Here is a 20,117-nt window from a genome sequence, read left to right on the forward strand (position 1 = left end):
CAGTTTTTTTTTGCCATTTCCCTCTCGAAAACAGTTCGTCTGCTATCGTAGGCCATCTGGACCAATGGCAGAGCCAAAACGTCACGTGGAGACTGCGTGACACTTCGTTTCTCGGAAGCACCAATTTCGCACTGATCCTGGTCGAAAATCCCTCCCAAAACATCTCCTAATAAGGTAGGGATAAGGCCTTACGCCAGAACTAACGTTCTTGCTTCAGGATAAATTTCATCTACTGTTCATAGATATCACAAATAATTGCAAAATAATCGCGATTAAAATTTATAAAATTTTAAAATTTCAATCGCCGAATTCGATTATTTGAAAATGATTTGATCGCCTATTAAAATTGTAATCGAAATGGCAATGACGGCAGATGTGGAAAGAACGCAGTTGAAGCCAATACGTTGACAGATACAAACCACTCCTTCAAACGACCTTTGAAAACAGTTAATTCACTAATATCCCAATACCATTACACAGAGAAAGATGGCGAGCAAGAAAGCGTTCGAGCTTCAGGTCACTAAGATGGTCGTAATGGGAGGCCATTACGAAGTAGGAGACTTTTACGACTACCGAAACGACTGCGTGATAACAGGTATTGTGCTAAATTCATTTCGATTGTTACTTTCCGGAAAGCTTTAAGAATTGAATGATCCGCAAAATAGGAAGGAAATGCTGGGATTCGGATGCAATTGCGGAAGCTACGTCTAGCGATAATCGATTTACTTTGAAATTAAAAAGCCCTGGATCCGGCTCTACTAGCAACAAGTGGAAAAACATGGGACTTGAAGAGCATTCACAGGCCAGCATCATGGCCGGTCTGGTTGAAAATCAACGTGGTGCTACAAAGTACTTGATTGATCAAGATGGTTTTTCAGAAGCTAGTCAAGTCTTAATATGCCGAGCCAAGTCAGGGAAAGTGCAGCTGGACTATGAATCTCTTATCAGCCAAGACGTTCTGTATCTACAGGATTTCGGACAAGATAAAAATAGGAAAATTAATCCAACCCACATTGTGGTGGGCGTCACTTACGGAGCTGAAGTCTATTGCGTCCTAACATTGGAGTCGGAGGAAAACGCTCGGAAAGATACGGAAGAGTATCTATCCAAAATAGCAAGTAAAATGGAGGAGGCGTTGGACGACCATTTCAATCTCAGCGACTTTAAGGACCAGTTTGATAAGAAAGATAAGACTCAGTTGGCTCGTGTAAAATGTCGTCTGTATGCCGATCTGCCAACTTCTGCTTTCCGCGAATGCGGCGTCTTTGAAGCTTACAAACAATGCTACGAGCTCATCCAGCAACTGCAGAATAGGGACGTCAGAAACAGCGAATCGATTCCGATCGCCATCTTTCTTTACCCTCTTAAAACTATCATGGGAAAAGTCGATGGTAAACCCTTCGAATATCACGACGTCGATCCAAAACTAGTGGCACGTTGCGGCCTGATTTGGATTGAACTGGACCGAATCTGCGCAAAATCAGCTGCTATTCGCGTTTTGAACAAAAGAGCCGATAAATCTTCATTGCTTCAATTCGAAGAGGCGGTAGCTCAATACAAAGATGTCGTGCAAAAGTCTTTGAAACACGGCATCAAGACAGCGCGAGAAACTGGTCAGCAAAACGAAATTGAAAGGATCATCAACATTGCTGAAAACCACTCGATTTTCAGTCCACGTCGTTTGGAAGAATGGCTCGAATACCAGCAAGCCGAACACGAGATGTACGACAAGATCAGCAATATGACCAACATCGTTTGTGTGTCAAGCAACAAACTGGAAATGGAACTGAAAAATTTGATTGACACTAACTATGCGCTGGTACTCAGCGTTCCATTATTGAACAAGCGGATGAACAGTACACTAGCGGCCATGAAGAACTACGTCGATTCTGAATTTGAGCCCATAAAAGATTCAAATGCCGACGCAGACTGCGAGGGCAGTGTAGGCAACAACATCCAACGGAAGCAGAAGCACGTATTCGCCAAAGTATGCGAGTTTACCGAACACGTCGAAAAGAATAAACACCTAGGGAACACAGTGGAATTTTTTATCGTATTCGGTCAATCAGCCGTAGAATTCCGCTGTCGTTATTCCGTCTACGAAAAGGAACGTTTACTTAGTGGCAATTTGAACCAGTTGCCCGGCCCTCCTACTGGCCTGCAGATTCACGTCCCGAAAAGCCGTAATGTCAGGAAAACAAGTGATACGTACCCCATCGATCTTGAGTGGGTCTATGAAGACCTTGGTTTTCCCTGTTACTTCTTGGTACAATATCGGATGGTTTGGAACAAGGATGAAGATTGGACGCAACGGAGGACGGCCAAACCCGGTGAAACCCAGCTGGCAATCGCCTACAAAATTGGATCGGCGATGGAGATCCGCGTGGCGGCTGACACTTGCATCGGTCGAAGTGAATTCAGTCAAGTAGTCGACACAATAACCATACGGGAACTTCATGAAGACGAAGAGGCGACACCTGAAAACGGACGTTTGCATTCGGAAGCAGATATTAACGCCAGCTCCAACGATGATGCGGAGATGTATCGCGTCAGGAAGGCTGAATCTGCAACATTTCAATTAACGAATCAACAGCCAATAGAAAATCAAAATACTGAAGCTATTTTACAGTCTACGTCGCGGGAAGGTCGGGAGGCGCTTGACTCTACGAGCATGACAAAGAATAAAGAAACTTTGCGACGTATGGATCACGATAGTAACGAAAAAGATCTGAAAAAAGAAGATGGAGACGACGGCGGGAAATCACAAGAGGAAGACAAAACATGTAAGAAGGCGATCGAATACGTCACTGAGATGGTGGTGCTGGAAGGCGGATTTCAAGTAGGCGACTTGTACGACTATCGCAGCGATCGCATTTTGACAGGTAAGAGCCCTTAATTGTGTAAATTACGATTGACGAGCTGCATTTTCTATCAATTAAAATCCATTGAAAACAGATGGTCGGAAGTATGTGGAGTCAAGCAAAATAGGATCGGCTGTTGAGGTGGAATACAGTCTGGAATTCGCATGCTGCGAATCGAGTTCCATGAGCGATAAAATGGGAAATATGGGCCTTAATGAGCACTTCCAGGCCAGCTTCATGGGCGGCCTCATAGAAAAGTCTCGCGGTGGCAGTAAATACCTGAATAACTGCTGCCCTTCATCACAAGCAGCGCAAGTCCTGATTTGCCGTGCCAAATCAAAAGGGGTGAGAATGGATTTGCATAATCTTGCGATTCTAGACGTTGAGCATCTCTATGAAATCGGGACAAAAAAAAACCCGTCGAAATCCAACTCAAATCCAACACATATTGTGGTAGGCGTCACTTACGGGGCCGAAGCCTATTGCGTCCTTATGCGCGATCTTGAAGACGCCGAGACAGACGACGATTCTCGTGAAGAGGCTGAACAGTGCTTGTCCAAAATCGCAAATCAAATGAGGGAAGCATTGGATGAAAAACAAAATTTAGCCGATTTCAAGCAACAGTTCAATGTGAAAGAGAGAAAACAGTTGGGTAGCATCAAGTGTAACCTGTATACCGATTTTCAAACTACAATTGTACAGGATTGCAGCGTCTCTGACGCTTATAAGCATTGCCTCAAGTTCATCGAACTAGTCGAGAAGAGTGGCATTGGAAACAACAAATCCGTTCCGATAGCTGTGTCTCTTTGCCCTCTTCAAGCAATCATGGGGCAAGATGAGGAAGACCAGTTTAAATCTAACGATGTCGATCAAGACCTCATCAGTCGTTGTGCCTTTATTTGGAACGAATTGGAAAAAATCTGTGCGAAATCCGTTGCCATTCGCACTGTCAACAAAAAAATTGGTAGCACTGCATTGTGTCAGTTTGAAAAGGCCGTGGGTAAGTACAAATCGTTCATGCAAACGAGTTTGAAAAATGGCATCACGAAAGTGCGAGAAACTGGACAGCAAAAGGAAATTGAAAGAGTGGCCCACATCGTCGAAAACCACGCGATTTTCAAGCCTTCGCAATTAGAACGTTGGCTTCTTTTCAAACAGGAAGAGTGCAATTTGTACGGAAAAATTAGCAAAATGGCAAAGAACGTTCGTATAGCAAGCAAAAACAAGGTGGAGAATGAACTGGAAGAATTCTTTGAAACAAAATACACCATGACTCTTAGTCTTCCTGCTATGGACGGAAGGACAAACAAGATCCTTAAAAAAATGAAAAACTACACTGATTCATGCGTGAAACTGTGTCAGACTGAAGACGATAGTGAAACGAACGACAACGAGGAAGAAGAGAGCAACATGCCATGGACCCATCAAAAACAAAATTATGTTCTCTCCAAAGTTTGTGAGTTTGACAAACACGTGGAAAAGAATAAACATCTAGGAAACAAAGTCCGATTCTTCGTGACTTTCTGCGAGACGGACGAAGCCGTTGGATGTCGCTACTCTGTTTATGACACTAATAGTCTACTAAAGGATAACATTAGCCAATTGCCCGAACCCCCAACAGGTCTGCGGATTCAAGTAGCGAAAACGAGTAACCCGCAAAAAAGAAACATCGTTCTACTGTGGGACTATGCAGATCTTGGCTTACCCTGTCGTTTTCTTGTGCAATATCGACCAAGTGATGGTAACAATGAACCTTGGATGGAGAAGGAAACAACAAAACCCGGCGAAATGCAAATTACTATCCGCCACAAAACGGGATCGGCGATAGAATTCCGCGTTGCGGCCGACACTTGCATCGGCCGAACTGAGTTCAGTGGAGTATTCAACCAAGAGTCCGCGTCGGATGCTGACGATGATGAGGAAAACAATTCAGACAGCGTCTCGACGTACTCGGAAGAGGTAAGACAACGCTCCGAAATGAGAGAACCCGCCGCTTCGTTGCAAAGCAGTCGGTCATCGACGAGAAATGTTACAACTACGTTAAAACCTCCGACTAATGTGGAGGTTGAAACGGTCACGCAGAGCACAGCCGAACTGGGGTGGATTGATACTGTAAACAAGAGCGTCTCTTATCGGGTTCGCTATTGGCAATACGGACAGGATGAAACGCAGGCTGAGGAACTGGAAATCGCCGTCGGTGAAACCAGCTGTCGGCTGGAACGTCTCCAGCCTGAAACAACATACAGCGTCAAGATCGTGGCCGTTTCAAAGGGCGGACGGGAGATGAGTGAGCCTAGTGAGACAATCAACCTAAAGACCGTCCATAAACACGTCCGTTTCGCTTTAACTATGTGCAAGCGTGGCATAAAGGTTGCTGAAAGAAACGGGTTGGATCTCCTCGCTGTTCCACTCAAAAAATCATCTCGATCCAATCGCACCGTGGAACGTTTCGTCTTTGGTAAGGAAGGTAGCGGTGCTGGAAGTGTACTGCAGAGGACGATTTTGGTGATGGGCGCCACTGGTGCGGGCAAGACGACGCTGATCAACGGAATGATCAACTACATCTTCGACGTCCAATGGGACGACCCGTTCCGTTTTGAGCTCATTCGCGAGCAACTCGCCGGCAATTCGCAGAGCCACAGTCAGACCAGCGGTATCACGGTCTACGACATCAATCACACTGAAGGATTTCGCGTGCCGTACTCGCTGACGATCGTTGACACGCCAGGCTACGGTGATACTAAAGGTCTCGACCGCGACAAGGAAATCACGGAAATGATTCGCAAGTTTTTCGAAGACAAAGACGGCATCCAAAATGTGGACATTATTGGATTTGTCGCACAAGCTTCGTTGCCTCGCTTGACGCCCACCCAAACGTACATCTTCGACTCTGTGTTTTCCATTTTTGGTAAAGATGTCGAGGAAAACATAGACTTTTTGTTGACGTTTGCCGACGGCCAGCACCCACCTATTCTGACCGCTATCGCAGCGGCCGAGCTACCCTACCCAAAGGAACCTGATACCGGCATGCCACGCCATCACAAGTTCAACAATTCCGGTTTCTTCTGTACAAACCGCGAATCCAGCGGCACGAGCAAAACGGTCGACAAGTTCAACCGCTTCTTCTGGCGTATGGGCATGGAGAATTTCGAGCTTTTCTTCTCCACGTTAGCTTCGATGAAATCGAAATCGCTTTCGTTAACTAAACAAGTTCTGGAGGAGAGGAGGCAACTGGAAGCGACGGTGCAGGGGCTTCAACCCCTAATCAAACACGGTTTGACTAAAATGGAGGAGATGAGAAAAGTGACGCAAATGATCACAGACTGCCAGGCGCAGATTGACGCCAATCAAAATGTCACGATCGAGGTGGAGGTCAACGAAGCCGTGCAAGTCCAGTACACCGATGGTTGCCTAACAAACTGCAACAAATGCCACTACACATGTCACATCCCGTGTTATTTGGACAATACTGATAACAAGCTCAAATGCTCAGCTATGGATCACTCAATGCCGGAAGCAACTCGATCGTGTACCGTTTGTCCGCAAAAGTGTATCTGGAATTTGCACGAAAATCAACCGTACAAGTGGGAATATGTCAAGCAGAAGAAGACCACTTCATCCGACGCTGTCAAAGCAAAGTACGAAAAGGAAATGAAAAAGAAGTTGACGGCCACGCAACTAGTGCAAATTCTGGAAAAGGATGTCGAGAAAAACGATGAGATGGTTCTGCAACATGTTGTCACTGTTACGCGATGCATCAAGCGACTTGAGGAGATCGCTTTGCGTCCAAATCCGTTCTCGACGCCCCAGTATATCGATTTGATTATCGACTCAGAGCAGAACGAAAAACGTCAAGGCTACAAAGAGAGGATCGAGAGTTTGAAGAAACTCCGTCAGATGGCCGTCATTACGACCAAGATCAAAAATAAGGAAAATGTAATGAGCAGAGATCGAAAAGACGATTATGAAGAGGAGGACGACAATTAAACGGCCTACGCGTACGACGATGATGATGACACCCTGTCGTTGCAGAGCGAACACATTTAACTAAAATAAAATCTTACTATTTTTTGTTATTGAAGTACCCGCTGAAGTCCATCATCTATTCCCCGCTTAAGTTTATCATCTATTCCCCGCGTAAGTCCATCATCTATTCCCCGCGTAAGTCCATCATCTATTCCCCGCGTAAGTCCATCATCTATTCCCCGCGTAAGTCCATCATCTATTCCCCGCGTAAGTCCATCATCTATTCCCCGCTTATCAATTTGTTGTTTAGTATTTGACCCGAGTGAAAGTGAAGCACGTCAAAGTAGTACACAGCAATATCATCATTTGTTTTTCTGGGCGATAAGGATCAGTACGGTTGAATTTTTCAATGCAAAAAGCAGATCACGGAGAGAGAAAGAATTTTTCCCAGTGAAAATTGGAATGACGTTGGCTGAATAGAGATTGCAAACATACAGTCATGTTATAAACAAGCTAATACAACTTGAGACTCGTATCGCCGTTCCCATTTCTAGTTTAGCTTTAACTCACGCTAATGACAACATAGCCCCCAACATAACAAAACTTACTAACACAAGTGCGCGACTATTGGGCATGGAAAAATGTGAATGCCCCCCTACTTTCTATTGGGCCTATTCCATTTGTCCTCCTGCGGCCTACCCTCACGCAATTCCACTTCTGATCCACTAACTACGTCATGTCAAGAAGCAGATAACCAAAAGTGCTAAAACGTGTTCAATCCGGCTAGCCACCAAACGATTACGAATTGAAATAATTAAATGCACTTACTTTGCTCTAATTGAAGATTTATATGATCAAAAACAAGCAGCCTATTGCCACACATTTGGGAAGGTATATTACCCTATTGAGTTAGAAAGCACAATTACTTTTTCGGTATCGTGTCACAGGCTTAAAACATGCAGTATGAACTAAGCAATCTGATGACTCCGGTTGGTAACTTGGTATGAGCTTGGATTTCCAAGTCACGCGGAAATGCAGTGTTGCCTGAATCTTATCAGTCATGATAAATTACATTTATATAAATATTATGATAAGGTATACTGTATATGATAAGGTTCAGATTAAATATTAAAATACGAAAAATAAAATTTCAGCACATTACGTGCATGGGGCTTATTTTCCATGTTTTGGTTAGTAAATGACAAATTCATAATTGAAATTAAAAGGATTCAGAATGCTTCATTTCCTCACCCATCCTTATTCACCATCTTCTCGAATCTTATTGGCTAATGACGGCCATGTTTTTTCCCGCCTTTCGCAAAGGGTTGAGAGAGCTTCTTTTTGCCTAAGGTTGTCCTGAAATTTCCTCGTCTCATTCTTTTATCTGCGTAGTTAAGAGTGGATCTCCTGAGAAAATGGAGCCGTGTATTTCTCGACAACAGCTACACAATTAAGTTTTCATATAATTTTAGCTTGGTTTTCTTATGGTCGAGAAGATCTTGATATGGTCATTCTATCTGTACGTTTGGGATGGTGATTTACGTGTGTGATGTGCTAAGCTGTGAAGACATCATGGCGGCGGGGATGGACGTAGACGATTTTGAAAATTTACACATGGAACTTTCGAAGCTGCATGTATAATGGTAACGAAAAATCTTGACTGTGCATCAATTGGCACTGAAACGAAATTTACCCTGTGTTTTTTATCGATACCATCACTCGTTATTAGATTGTTGAAATTTATAGGTGTCAGCTCTTGGCTAACGATCTGACGTGTGCAGGTGCTCCTCATGGTAACTTTTAATTTTTGGTCAAGTGATTTCCAAATTTCCTTAAAATATATTTATTGCCTAACATAGCTTACGCAACATGTTGAACACGTGTTGCGACATTACAGATACGGTTGTTGAAATCGAAATTACCTAGTTCGAACTTACACCTTTCCATCCTGAATACCTAGCAGCCTATTGGGTGAGAAATGTTGCTCAATCACCTTATAAATTAAAATAATTGTTACACTATTTAAATGTGTGAATCTCTAGAGGTATAGAGGTCGTCGATATAAATTAGAGCGAATGAAAAATTGACCGGCACATCATTTTTTGATTAACTCCTTGATATTCGTAGTCTCCATTGTGGTACAATAGTTGATCTCATGCATCCAGATGTAACACGTTTTATCTCGTGACTTGCTGGTGGAGCGACACATGTGTTGGCCGTACAACTATGGACGTTGAATACGTTAAGCAATAGACTTTTTAAACTGACAAGTGTTGCCGGTCACCCACATGAAAAATTTATGCTTGTAACGGAAGACAAGTTGAACGTTTTTTTAAATTGTTTAATTTAATTATTTATGTAAAAATTTCTAGTTATGCATTCTTCAATTCGTTTCACACCGATCTTTTGCCGCCAAAATTCTTGCTTGGTGAATCTAACCAAGTGCAGCCATTTTAATTAGTTGTCACGAGATTGAAAGACCAGGTTTGTTTCAACCTTTCAAGTTTTTTATGATCATTTGTTATTTTTCATAAGGAATGCATTTTTAAGGTCTATATTAACGTGAAAGAAAATGTATTTGGGCCGATTGTGCAGATCTTTATCGTTTGTGCTCTAATTATCTTTGAATGTGTTATGCTTGCATAATGGGAAGGTAAAATTTACTAAAAATCTACTTGATTATGTGAATGTGAATGCAGTAAAAAAATATCCAAGTGTTTTCATTGCACAAGTTTTGTAATTACCTAAAGTTATCGCTTTACCTTTTTTGTGCTTTGCAGACATTCTGGCATACTTCAACGATAGGACACTAAATAGGCACAGTATGGCTGCGTGGGCACAGTCTGGAAAATTTATATCAAGACAAGAATATATGGATATATTTGTTACTTGATCTTCAAGACTGAGGTGCTATTGTCATGGCTACCTGAAAAACTCAACTGCCGCAGAGAGATAATCCACAAAATCAGTGTGTAGCATGATAGGTAAATAATTCAAATGTTACAATGTAGGAGCATCTGAAGACATTTTCTAACTTTATCAATTGAATATAGATGAAACGAAGCGGCACACCGTTAGGGCGGAAAAAGCTAATATCGTCCATTTGCATGAAAATCTGCAAAGAACATGTCATAGGTGATCAGATCTGCTTAAATAGGTCGAGGTTTTTTGTTACAGATCACTCAATCCCGAGAACCAACAGCCTGATGGTAAAGCTGAAATATGTCTATCGGCCAATTCATGAAGAATTGATGGATGCGATTATGAACGACGAAATGCAGAAAGAAAAACAGCGTGTGGTAGCATATAGATCTCTATATTTTTACAGCTGAATATACAGAGGTATATATTGAACAAGTGTATTTATTTGAAATAATGTCTATTTAACAAAACTATTGAAGGCTGTCCCCTTATGGTGGTTGATGCATAAATAAGAAGCTGGAAGCTAAAATGCGTTTCGACACTGACCAGTGCAGCGTTAAACACTTGACGTCCCTGGCAGTTTGTTGAACTGCCCGGCTTAACAACTTGCTGCACTTCCCTTCGGTTCCGGTCGGGTCTGCATGAAAACCATCAGAAATTAATATCGTACCGTGGACAATCGTAAAGGTATTAACAATTTTCTTTTACACTATCGGGTTGGTGCCTTTGCCCTGTCCAGTTCCAGTCCGACTAGGATTGAGCAAAGGAATATTGCTGCTGGGAAATTGAATGGCTCCTAAACTTCCCTGTTGTCGACGTTCGTATCCATTGCCTTTGATTATCTTCTTACTCTTCTTTTTCTTACCGTACTTGACCGCGTCTTCAAAGTGAAGACTCTGATAAGCCAACCAGATGCGGAAGACGTCGTATTCGGGATGAAACTGATCGTAAACGCTATCGAGTAAATTGTTTTCTTCGCACGAAGAGAAATAGGGCGAAGTAGGATTGGTGATATCGACGCATTCCAGTTGACGTTTCAAAACGTCATATCCCAACAGCTTATCTTGAGAATCATAACTCGAACACGGGCCGCTCGTTCCCAGCTCGTAACAGACTCCGTTCTTGGTGGGTACCCATTGCACCTGTCGCGCATGGCCGTAGATGGCACCGTCTCCGTAGATTGTCGCGGGCAATTCTGGACATTGAGATGGCGTGCAACTCAAACCCCCCTCCGAATCGATAGTTAAAACATGTCGGTAGGGACACGGGCCTGAAGAAATCGAGGAATTGCAGTAACGTGATGGCGGAACTAAGTATAGTTGGCTAACCTTGAGTGAAAAGTGGGACACAATCGTCCTGAGGGTACGGGAAAGGATAATGTCCAACGGGACAATCGCAAATGGGGTCTCCGTAAGGCGAATAATAGAGACGACGACCGCCTTGGCATTCGATCGGGTCGTAGATATCGTGACAAAGTCCATCGCGAACGACGAAAACTCTTTCCCTTCCGCAGAGCCGCGGAGTGCATCGTCCCTGATAAGATTTGCATTTTTATGTTTCCTTTTCTTTTGACACAAACATTTCCCGTCATACCTTGAACGTGTAGGGGTCCACTGTGACCCACTGCTTGGGGTCATTGCAAGGGCCTCGACCGAGCACGGGGTAGCATTTTCCATCCTTTGCGAACCGAACGGAATTTGAATCGCAACCATCGTCTGGAATCGTTCCGTTGGCGGGCATCGTTTGCTGGAAGAAAGGCGTAGCGTCGTCCGTTGGCAGTACGACAATATTCGGATTGAATTCTTCTTTCTTTTCCTTTTTCTTTAACCATTTCTTCATTTTCTTGGTTAACGTCGATAAACTACGCCCATCGTCTTTCGAACTTCTTCTGGAACTCTTCCTTGTTATTCCTCGTGAAAATAATTTTTCCGTCCATGTTCGTCTGTCATTCGCGTACGGGATGGAAGATCGGATTAATCTCGTGCGATTCTCCGGGGCGAGGCTCTGCTGCTGGGCGCTAGATCCGAGAAGAATAGCCAGCAACGATACGAGTAAAACGGCTATGCTTACAATGATGCCATCCATCGTGGATATTGAGTTTCGTTTATTGTTTCCCCCACCGGCGAGCGAATGGTTTTTGAGCACTTGACTGGTCACAGAGTTGAGGTGAAGTGAGATGAGCTCGTTCGCAATGAAGGTGTATAGGAGAAAACTGATCCCCGTGTTCGCTGAGCTTTCACCTTCTGTATCCACCAAAAAAAAAAAAAAAAAAAAAAAAAGGATTTTGCTGTCGGAGAAAATGAGTGGCATTCTCATCTTCCAGTTTTTTTGAATTGGGACGGTATTGCATTAAAACTTGGTCAGACCTAACGGTAGATTTTTTCCTTTTTTGATGCGAGTTGCATCTGTAGCAACTCTGTGTGTATGAATTATCAGCTGTTATTGGGTCACTCATCACCGTCAGCTTTCACACGCACGCGTTTCTATTTTTCCCGACCGGTTTTTCTGCAACGATAAATATGTACGCATTGAAATTGAGCAAATGTTTCAGTTTGGGTTTCTGTCATTGCGAGAGAGCGCTTTGATTAAAAGCGAACTGGTCCGCCTGACAGGGGAGTTCCCTTTCTACTCCCCATCAAGACAAGGACGAGGGAGCATCCCGAAAACGTTATCGTGTAAACATATTTTATTCGGAATTATTTCTCTCTGTTTAACCGACTTGAAAGATTACTACTCGTATCTCGATAATGTCCAAACAGACGTAATCGCATATAGGAATAGAAAGTGCAATTAGAATAATTGGTTACAGCGTTTATATTCTAGCAGGCTTCACTTATTTTTTGTGTGATTATTTTAATGCTTGAATTTTGTTTTTGTTTTTTCTCTTCTAGGTTCTACGCGTTTACATAGAATTTCGAAAGTGTTCTGACTGGAGTGGGCGATTCCAGTTTGTATCACAAGCCAAATGACACTGAGGTTAGTGGAACAAGTCGCAACTCAAATGGAACGTTTTGTTATCGGTCACCAAGTTATTGAAAAAAAATGAACAAAGCATATCGACACCTGTATCGGTGCCGCCCACGTCGTGATTCACGCTTCCGGCTAAAGAAAAATGCTGAATCACTCGGCATGCTGGTGGAACGCAACTGCAAGCCCATTATAAAGACTATCCAGTTATGTAAACACGTACACCTATGGCGCAGGTCAGTGTTATAGGCTGAAAAAAGAACGAAATGAACCGTAGACAGGTAACTCTGAAAATCGTTTTTGACTCGTATTAGTGACCTTAAACTTACTAATAATGTTATTAACACACAATTAAGGAAAGCTTTTGTTACAGGTTAGAGGAGAAATCTGTGTGATATAGTTGAGCTATCATCAAAGACAGCAATCACGTCATTTGAAAACCAGAAATTCCTGACACCAATGGCCGAGAAAAACCTTGGACATTTCTAATCAATGGGTTTTTTCCAAATTTGGCGAAGAGAAGATGACCCTTTAATATTCCTGTTGCTGGAAAAACAAAAGAAACCCGGATCAAGTAAGTCGTTTTCCTCAAGAAAATATTTTCAAAGTCTTAATTAGCATTTATTAGAGTATAGATCTTAGATTATTGTAGACTTTTAAGGAAGTAAAGTTTCCATAATTCTACTTCTCTTGGATGTAGATTCAAGGCATATATTTCGCCTACGTAAACGGAGAATTTGAAAGTTCAGTATTCAAGTGAAATGGAATGTCGTTGTAATTTTTGAAAGTAATAAAGCCACCCAAGATCAAAGGCGGATAACTCAATACGTTGTTACACGCTCTTCTGGAATGCTATAGGTACTTTCATAGTAAATAGTTGAGGAAAGCAATCATTTTATGGCAAATGATGAACCATTAAGTATAAGCCAAACTGTTCATTATATTATTTATTTCATCACCCATGACCTTCAAACTATTATATATTTACAGTTGATTAAAAGCAGCTGTAACCAACCACGCAAATGTAAGGAAAAGCCAACACTACTTGATCTCCGACTATGCGAGGAATTAAAATGGGAACAAACGGAACTTGGTGTTTTGGGAAGATCGACTCTTATAGCATTGCACTTGGGCTGCAAACATCAAGCGCCATTGAGGAATGTTAAAATAAAAAGGGCAGACACTATAGCAAAGGAGCAACCAATGGAAGAAAGGAAGAAAAATTAAGTTGACCAACAATAGAGAGAGAGGAAGGCACATTCAAGTTCAACAACACAATGAGAGAAACCGAAAGTAAAGATTCCTCGTACAAAACGAAAAGCTTATTCATCATAATGTGATACGGCACTATCACTGGCACTTTAAATTCCATTATGAAGAACATGGAAAGCGGCGCCCAAAGCCCAACTGGTCTCGTAGCCGTCAATCTTCTTCCTCAACTGTTTTTTTACAAAAGAAACGATTAATGTAATGGAAGGATGAAACGCTTGCCATATTGAACACACCTGCAACTTGGTATTGGTAGCTAAACCGAACCCATGATGAAGCAAGGCAGAAATATAGGTCATATCCAAGCAGGCAAAAGCTTGGTCCGGATTCGGGACGGCACAAACTATCGACATAAAAATTTAGTGAAAATTCAAGGTAATTTTAATTTAAATCAAATTACTTTGTTCTGCCATTTTAAATAATTCTTTTATGGTCAATGTTCCACCCTCAGATGAGTCTGAATAAATGAAAGTTTATTAGGGTGGCTGTGGATTTAAAGGAATTTAAGAAAATATACCTATCAAACCATGGTCGCTGGCTCTGTCGTAATAATACGAAATGGCCAACACTTCGCGGTCATTGAGCTCGGCAGGTTTATGAACAGAAGTTTCTAGAAGACTACGACTGAGTCTGAGGCACTCGTTAAAATCAGCTTTAGGTACACCGCCTTTCTTTTGCCACTCGGACAGAGGAATTTTCTCGACGTCAACATCGTGAGTTCCTTTCACAATGTAATTCACGCCACTATAAGTCCAACCTTTCTTTACCATAGGGTTAATGCAAGGTGAACGCAATTCAAGTTCTCCTTCCTCTTGGCCAGCCGACAGAATTTGTTTTCGCGCTGCCATCAATCCTAACCCAAGGTAACTATTTTAAAACAAAAGATAATGTTACAGTGTGCAATGAAATAGTACCGAAACGTTATATACCTAAATGAGTAAACATCAATCTTTTGCTGAAGGGTGGCTACTTGGTGGATAAATCCTTGAGGGGCTCCCTCCATTGTACTTTTTTCTAAGTTTTTTAGAAAATTACGTAATTGTTCTAATCTAAACAGTAAATTTTTGGATTCCTACCTTTGGGAACGAAAGTAATTTGCGTTGAACCTCCACCCAAGTCTAATGCTGCCACGGTTTGTTCAGGATGGTGCAGACGATCTGTAAAACAACAAATCATGTTTTTATTCAAGTAAGCTACGAATTCAAAGTTACCAACCGAGGAGGAAATTGATGGTAAACCAAGAAAAGAGACCCTCGTCAATGCCGTCCATGATGCTCACCGACCGCGGTGTCACCATGAATCCAGATTCTTCAAATACTCGACGTACCTGAAATTGTACACAACCCTAGTAAGTGGGCAAACGGTGTAATGAAAAAGGCATTTACCTCTTCAAGAATAAGATTTGCTTTTTCAGTAGGTAAAAGTCTCAAGCCGGCTGTTGCCTTCAGGACTAGGGGCGTTTGGTGCCAAAGGTGAGGGGGTACAACTTTTTTGGCCTTGTCTAAAAGCTGTTTGATGGAATCTGCTCCTTTTTTGGGGTCGTCGGCAAAGGAAGACAGGCCGGGTTTGATATGTGAATAGAACTCTTGGTCGAGTTTAACACTTCGGTCTATGAAAAGTAATTGTTTAAGAGAAGGCACGATTTAATGGACTTTGTATTTACCTGATAATGACCGATGAAAGGTAAAAGCCAACACTCTTGAGCCTGTACTACCAGCATCAATAACAACCGTGTAAACATGCTCCTGAAGGCCAAGGCTTAAAGAAAGCTTGTCCAAAAGGTTCGTGCTGTGATGGGGAGAAATCCAGCCTGTTGTGTTGTTGACCATAACTTGAACGTAAAAAGTCTATTAAGGCATATCCAATTCATTTTGTTTCTACACTATTTCTTACCTGTTGCAATAAGAACAGTCAGTGCAATCACAGTTGTGAAGAAGAGTATCCGTATGACTAGGAAGGCTCTTGAAATGCTAGTCGTCTTCTCTTTAATAGACATTGTCGTATTCTTCTCTGGGGTAAACTGGATGACAGCCATGGTATTTTCTCAAATAACTATTATTGATTTAACAAAACAGTAAAAAACATGTCTGCTACCTTGTTACGATTTCTCACAGACATGTTCATCCTATGGGATGCAGCCTAGCAAATCTCGTCTATTGTCAAGAAAAGAAAAGGACTGCATTTTGATTTCTGTTAGCAGTATCAATTAAACAAATAGTGCAAACAGCTGTTATGTTCAACAACAATGTAAGTAGTATTGTAGCTCTTGGTTATGTTGGGTTACCTGGAATTATAAACACACAAGAAATGCAAAGGAAAAACAACTTGATGCACGACAATGGGACTTTGGTAAAAGCTCGCAAAATTACGACAGACACGGGCAATCCCAAAACCGACAAAGATAATAGTGCACTTGAGGCATGTGCAATGGGGCAGACAAATTTTTGAAGACTATTCTCTGAAAGACCAGATTTTTCAAAGCTGAAGAAGAATACGAAGGAAAAGTGAATCACGCTGTTCCGGAGATATGCATCACTGTTGGCTCGCTACTAGTAGTTCCCCTTCAGTTATAATTATTTTTTCTAGGCAGTGACAGAAGCCAGATTAACAACTGATCAAATTAGACTCGTCCGGAATGTGATGACGGGAATGTTTGCAGACGACAGAGATGGCGCTCTTTTTCTTTCACTTGATGGAAATAAAAGATAACAGTCAGCAAGCACTGAGGCGGCAACGAGCATGTGGTGATTGTGTGACTCGTCCCAATTTCTCTACGTTAATGTACGAGTGAAACTCGAACGTTTATCAGGTATGACTTGCACAAAGCCTTGCTTGTTGCTAGGTGATTTTATCTATCAGAGAATGGCTCTTTGTTTTTATTTAAATTAAAAACTAAACATGGCATACATTCCTCGTGCAGGGATTCTGCCCTAAAAATTAACGTCTGATGAACCAGTAGAAATATGGCTTACAATGCAATGTAGTGTTACTAATTGGAGTTTTCTGGCACATAAAATTCTTGTGTTGAATGACGTGTTATTTTCCAGTGTTTCAAAAGCTACCGAATGTGACGGTTTGCCAAGTCACGAGAAGACATTCTTCATTCGTCTATTGCTTTCTGGGTACTGGGCCAAGTTCCCTTGCACACTTGCCGTGATTAATTAGGTATTCCGTCTAGAAAAACATTTAAATTAGTTTAAAGAAGTGTTAGCAAAGAAAATTTCTGATGCAACAATGATATGTGTTGTAATTAGATTATCAAAGAAACAATGAAGCCAAATAATTCTAGCGAAATATTATTTCCAGTTTCGTATTTTCAAAAGTCGTTTCTGTATTAGCAATTGACGTATGTAGCAAATTGAGTTTACATTCCGAAGGCTTAGTGATGAATTTTGACATGTGCAACCCGTGCATTTTTCATTCTATACTAAACTAAACTTCTTGTTTTAATTTCAGAACATTTGGTGTGGCAAAAGTGGAGATTGGTACGATGACGGAGGTTGTTGCTGATTATAAATCTGCTCGGACGGCGTAGGTGGCTTGTAGATTGGTGGCATTTGGAGGTAAGTCGGTAGCTGTTCGTATCTTGGCTTACTTGGTGGATAAGTTGGTTTATTGTAAGCTGGCGGAGGTGTTGGTGTAGTGTACTCATATACTGGTGGAGGGTTGTAAGCCGGCGATGTATAATAGGCGGTTGGCATAGTAGTATAATAAGGGGTGGTTGTTGTGGTATAATAAGGAGTGGGTGTAGTAGTGTAGTAGGGTGTCTGAGTAGCCGCTGTTTGTGATTGCTGTTGAATGTAGATGGGTGGACACGAAGGTGCTGGGTCTCGGAAGAGAGAGGAATCCCCTCCACCGTTCATCTGTAGAATTCTTTTCAAAAGAATGAAACGTTTTTGACGTTTACTTGATTTTACTGCTCCTGCCATAAGGAAAATGAGTACCTGAAAAAAAAAATAACATTAAAATAAATTGTCAAAATAACATGATGAAATAGTCGTACTAATACTGAAATTATTTGAAATTTCATCCTTGCCAAGTGTTGCCGACCGGTCTACAATCGAGTCAATGCTTTAATTTCTTGGGTGCATCGTTTTATATACTGTCAGATTTGTTATTGAGACACTGTTTTATAGTTGTTGACACGATAGATGCGAACAACTGAATGTCTTTTCTTTATTCCCAATTGATGGATTTGTATAGAATTCATAAGGCCATCGCAAGGTTCGATGAAATTTCATGCAATTTCTGTGGGCCGATTTCACGTGCTTTTATCGAAAATAGTATTAAGGTGGCATAATAGATTAATAAAAACAGCTTACTTGTGCACGTTTCGCCGAAATTCAGGTGGAAAATATCATTTTTCTAACTAATGGAGGTTAAATCACATGCGAAAATACGCGCGCAGAACATCGTTGACAGCTTGTCGAAAATAAAATAGGTAAATTCTTAGGAACTCATATTGATGTTTATTATTATTGATTCAAGTTAGGGGTTATTTAAAACATTCCTTTTTTCATCACTCACTCAAGTAACGTAAACACAAGCACGCAAGAAAAACCCGATGACGTAATCGGTTTGTTCTCTGATAACAAAGATACCCTGTTTATCGGCAGTTTCATTTTCTATTTTTGTTCACTCGTAAATGTAATACGATTCAATTTAATTTATTATAAATTGTATTTTTATTTTCAGAGAGATGTGGGGAGGGTTATCAGTCCTTGAAACAGTTTGGAAAAAAAGCCATAGATACTTGAAATGTTACAGGCTAATTCACTGTTCACAGAAGGAAGAAACAAATGAGACGAAAAAACAACTACCATGAATTACTATATTCTCGATAACTCACATCGAACCTAACAATATTTGGTAAGCATTCAAAACTACAGACATTTACTACGTTTTCTTTTAAGCCAGCTCAAAAGGTGGTGGTTTGCTAATCCGCCCATGAGGAACATTAAAAAGAATCCTTTATGGATAAGAAGGTGGAGCTGGTGGCGAATAAGCAGGAGGAGCTGGAGGAGAAGGAGGGGCATATTGCGGAGGCGAGGGAGGGGTATATTGCGGAGGAGATTGAGGGGCGTATTGCGGAGGCGAGGGAGGGGCATATTGTGGTGGGGAAGGAGGGGCATATTGCGGAGGAGAAGGAGGTGCATAAGGTGGGGGTGAATAGCTTGGCGGGGGAGCGTACGGAGGTGGGGAATAACTCGGGGGAGGATAAGATGGAGGTGGGTAGCTAGGAGGAGGAGCATATGCTGGAGGAGAATAGCTTGGCGGAGGAGCATAAGGTTGAGGAGGATAGTCCATCGGTATAGGAACAGGAACAGGCACAGGTCGCTGAACGATTCCCACCATCGGAATTGGATTGTCGACGTCTCCTAATCCTTTTCCTCCACCACCTCCTCCGCCGCCTTTCTTCTTCATAAAGAACAAGAAACGCTTATCTCGATTTATCGAGTCGTCGGTAGATTCCTCTGTAGAAGTAGATCCCTCCGTGGTCGTAGTGCTCTCCTCTTCATCAGCTCTAGCAGCCATCAAACTAAAGAGAACCAACAGCGACAGCAGCGCTACATTCTTTAGGATAGCGAATAGAATTAAATTCAAAGTACCATGTTAACATCTGAAATTATCGAAATTACCTTGCGGAACTTCATCGTAGAGGTGTTACAGTTACACCTCTGAACAATAACCGTGTTTCTGGAACAACGATTGGCAACAATACTAGGCCGATGAAGGCTGGTGATTGATGCTGATAGGACCACGCAAGTCGGTATTTATTGCCTTCCATTCTTTCAAAACGATGTAATGTAGCGAGGGGTTTAAACTTTTCCCGGGAAGAACCCAAAGGTTAAACTCTGACCTTCGTGAGCTAATAGGTTTTCAAAAATGTAATCATTGTTGTCTTGTAATTTTTTTCTCGGAAGTCGTTAATCTCAGTTTTCACAGGTAATACTCGTCCATGAAACAAGTAGAAGCGAAAACAATTTACTTTGGTAGAGATGTACGTAATTTCAGTACGATGTACGTTACTCACTATGCTAATGGTTTACGAATACCTCACGGTTTATTTATCGGTAAAAAGAAATTTGCATTTTGGAAAATCTGGTTTACTGTAGTTTAACTTATGATCCT

General features: G+C 41.8%; 5 protein-coding genes across 10 annotated transcripts; 1 reads left to right on the top strand and 4 right to left on the bottom strand.

Annotated features, from left to right (window-relative positions):
* The first annotated feature begins 436 nt into the window (after positions 1-436).
* Positions 437-7,192, top strand: LOC130699592 (uncharacterized). Its single transcript, XM_057521840.2, has 3 exons — positions 437-595; positions 666-2,882; positions 2,956-7,192. Exons 1-3 carry the CDS (start codon positions 487-489, stop codon positions 6,846-6,848), a joined length of 6,219 nt encoding a protein of 2,072 aa, XP_057377823.1. The 5' UTR covers positions 437-486; the 3' UTR covers positions 6,849-7,192.
* Positions 7,193-10,140: 2,948 nt separating this feature from the next.
* On the bottom strand, positions 10,141-11,872 carry LOC130699586 (uncharacterized). Its single transcript, XM_057521836.2, has 4 exons — positions 11,343-11,872; positions 11,078-11,282; positions 10,458-11,019; positions 10,141-10,386 (listed from the first exon to the last, which is right to left on the bottom strand). The coding sequence occupies exons 1-4, from the start codon at positions 11,832-11,834 to the stop codon at positions 10,191-10,193; spliced, it is 1,455 nt and encodes a 484-aa protein (XP_057377819.1). The 5' UTR covers positions 11,835-11,872; the 3' UTR covers positions 10,141-10,190.
* Positions 11,873-13,676: 1,804 nt separating this feature from the next.
* On the bottom strand, positions 13,677-16,679 carry LOC130699591 (ectonucleoside triphosphate diphosphohydrolase 5-like). Of its 6 annotated transcripts, none has more exons than XM_059494223.1 (12): positions 16,499-16,679; positions 16,080-16,138; positions 15,879-16,005; positions 15,649-15,816; positions 15,371-15,594; positions 15,201-15,312; positions 15,062-15,142; positions 14,915-14,999; positions 14,503-14,852; positions 14,386-14,442; positions 14,222-14,328; positions 13,677-14,155 (listed from the first exon to the last, which is right to left on the bottom strand). In XM_059494223.1, the coding sequence occupies exons 2-12, from the start codon at positions 16,107-16,109 to the stop codon at positions 14,078-14,080; spliced, it is 1,419 nt and encodes a 472-aa protein (XP_059350206.1). In that variant the 5' UTR covers positions 16,110-16,138; positions 16,499-16,679; the 3' UTR covers positions 13,677-14,077. The 6 variants fall into 6 exon arrangements, with proteins under 6 accessions (XP_059350206.1, XP_059350207.1, XP_059350205.1 ...); XM_059494224.1 differs by having other exon boundaries at positions 16,453-16,679; XM_059494222.1 differs by having other exon boundaries at positions 16,080-16,175; positions 16,270-16,679.
* A 758-nt stretch (positions 16,680-17,437) lies between these two features.
* On the bottom strand, positions 17,438-18,015 carry LOC130699570 (uncharacterized). Its single transcript, XM_057521822.2, has 2 exons — positions 17,995-18,015; positions 17,438-17,929 (listed from the first exon to the last, which is right to left on the bottom strand). Exons 1-2 carry the CDS (start codon positions 18,013-18,015, stop codon positions 17,438-17,440), a joined length of 513 nt encoding a protein of 170 aa, XP_057377805.1.
* Positions 18,016-18,956: 941 nt separating this feature from the next.
* Positions 18,957-19,690, bottom strand: LOC130699571 (uncharacterized). The gene is made up of 2 exons (XM_057521823.2): positions 19,625-19,690; positions 18,957-19,559 (listed from the first exon to the last, which is right to left on the bottom strand). The coding sequence occupies exons 1-2, from the start codon at positions 19,637-19,639 to the stop codon at positions 18,957-18,959; spliced, it is 618 nt and encodes a 205-aa protein (XP_057377806.1). The 5' UTR covers positions 19,640-19,690.
* Positions 19,691-20,117: the final 427 nt, after the last annotated feature.

This window comes from Daphnia carinata, chromosome 2, assembly GCF_022539665.2.
Source record: "Daphnia carinata strain CSIRO-1 chromosome 2, CSIRO_AGI_Dcar_HiC_V3, whole genome shotgun sequence".
NCBI classification, from domain to species: Eukaryota; Metazoa; Arthropoda; class Branchiopoda; order Diplostraca; family Daphniidae; genus Daphnia; species Daphnia carinata.

Coding starts and splice junctions, on each gene's coding strand:
- LOC130699592 (XM_057521840.2), top strand. CDS start 487: ATGGCGAGCAAGAAAGCGTTCGAGCTTCAGGTCACTAAGATGGTCGTA. Junction 596..665: donor AAACGACTGCGTGATAACAG/GTATTGTGCTAA, acceptor TCCGCAAAATAG/GAAGGAAATGCTGGGATTCG. Junction 2,883..2,955: donor CAGCGATCGCATTTTGACAG/GTAAGAGCCCTT, acceptor CATTGAAAACAG/ATGGTCGGAAGTATGTGGAG.
- LOC130699586 (XM_057521836.2), bottom strand. CDS start 11,834: ATGGATGGCATCATTGTAAGCATAGCCGTTTTACTCGTATCGTTGCTG. Junction 11,283..11,342: donor TGGACCCCTACACGTTCAAG/GTATGACGGGAA, acceptor AAATCTTATCAG/GGACGATGCACTCCGCGGCT. Junction 10,387..10,457: donor AAAGGCACCAACCCGATAGT/GTAAAAGAAAAT, acceptor GTTTTCATGCAG/ACCCGACCGGAACCGAAGGG.
- LOC130699591 (XM_059494223.1), bottom strand. CDS start 16,109: ATGAACATGTCTGTGAGAAATCGTAACAAG. Junction 15,000..15,061: donor AATTACTTTCGTTCCCAAAG/GTAGGAATCCAA, acceptor TAAAAAACTTAG/AAAAAAGTACAATGGAGGGA. Junction 14,443..14,502: donor CAGCGACCATGGTTTGATAG/GTATATTTTCTT, acceptor TCATTTATTCAG/ACTCATCTGAGGGTGGAACA.
- LOC130699570 (XM_057521822.2), bottom strand. CDS start 18,015: ATGAAATTTCAAATAATTTCA. Junction 17,930..17,994: donor TGAAATTTCAAATAATTTCA/GTATTAGTACGA, acceptor TTTTTTTTTCAG/GTACTCATTTTCCTTATGGC.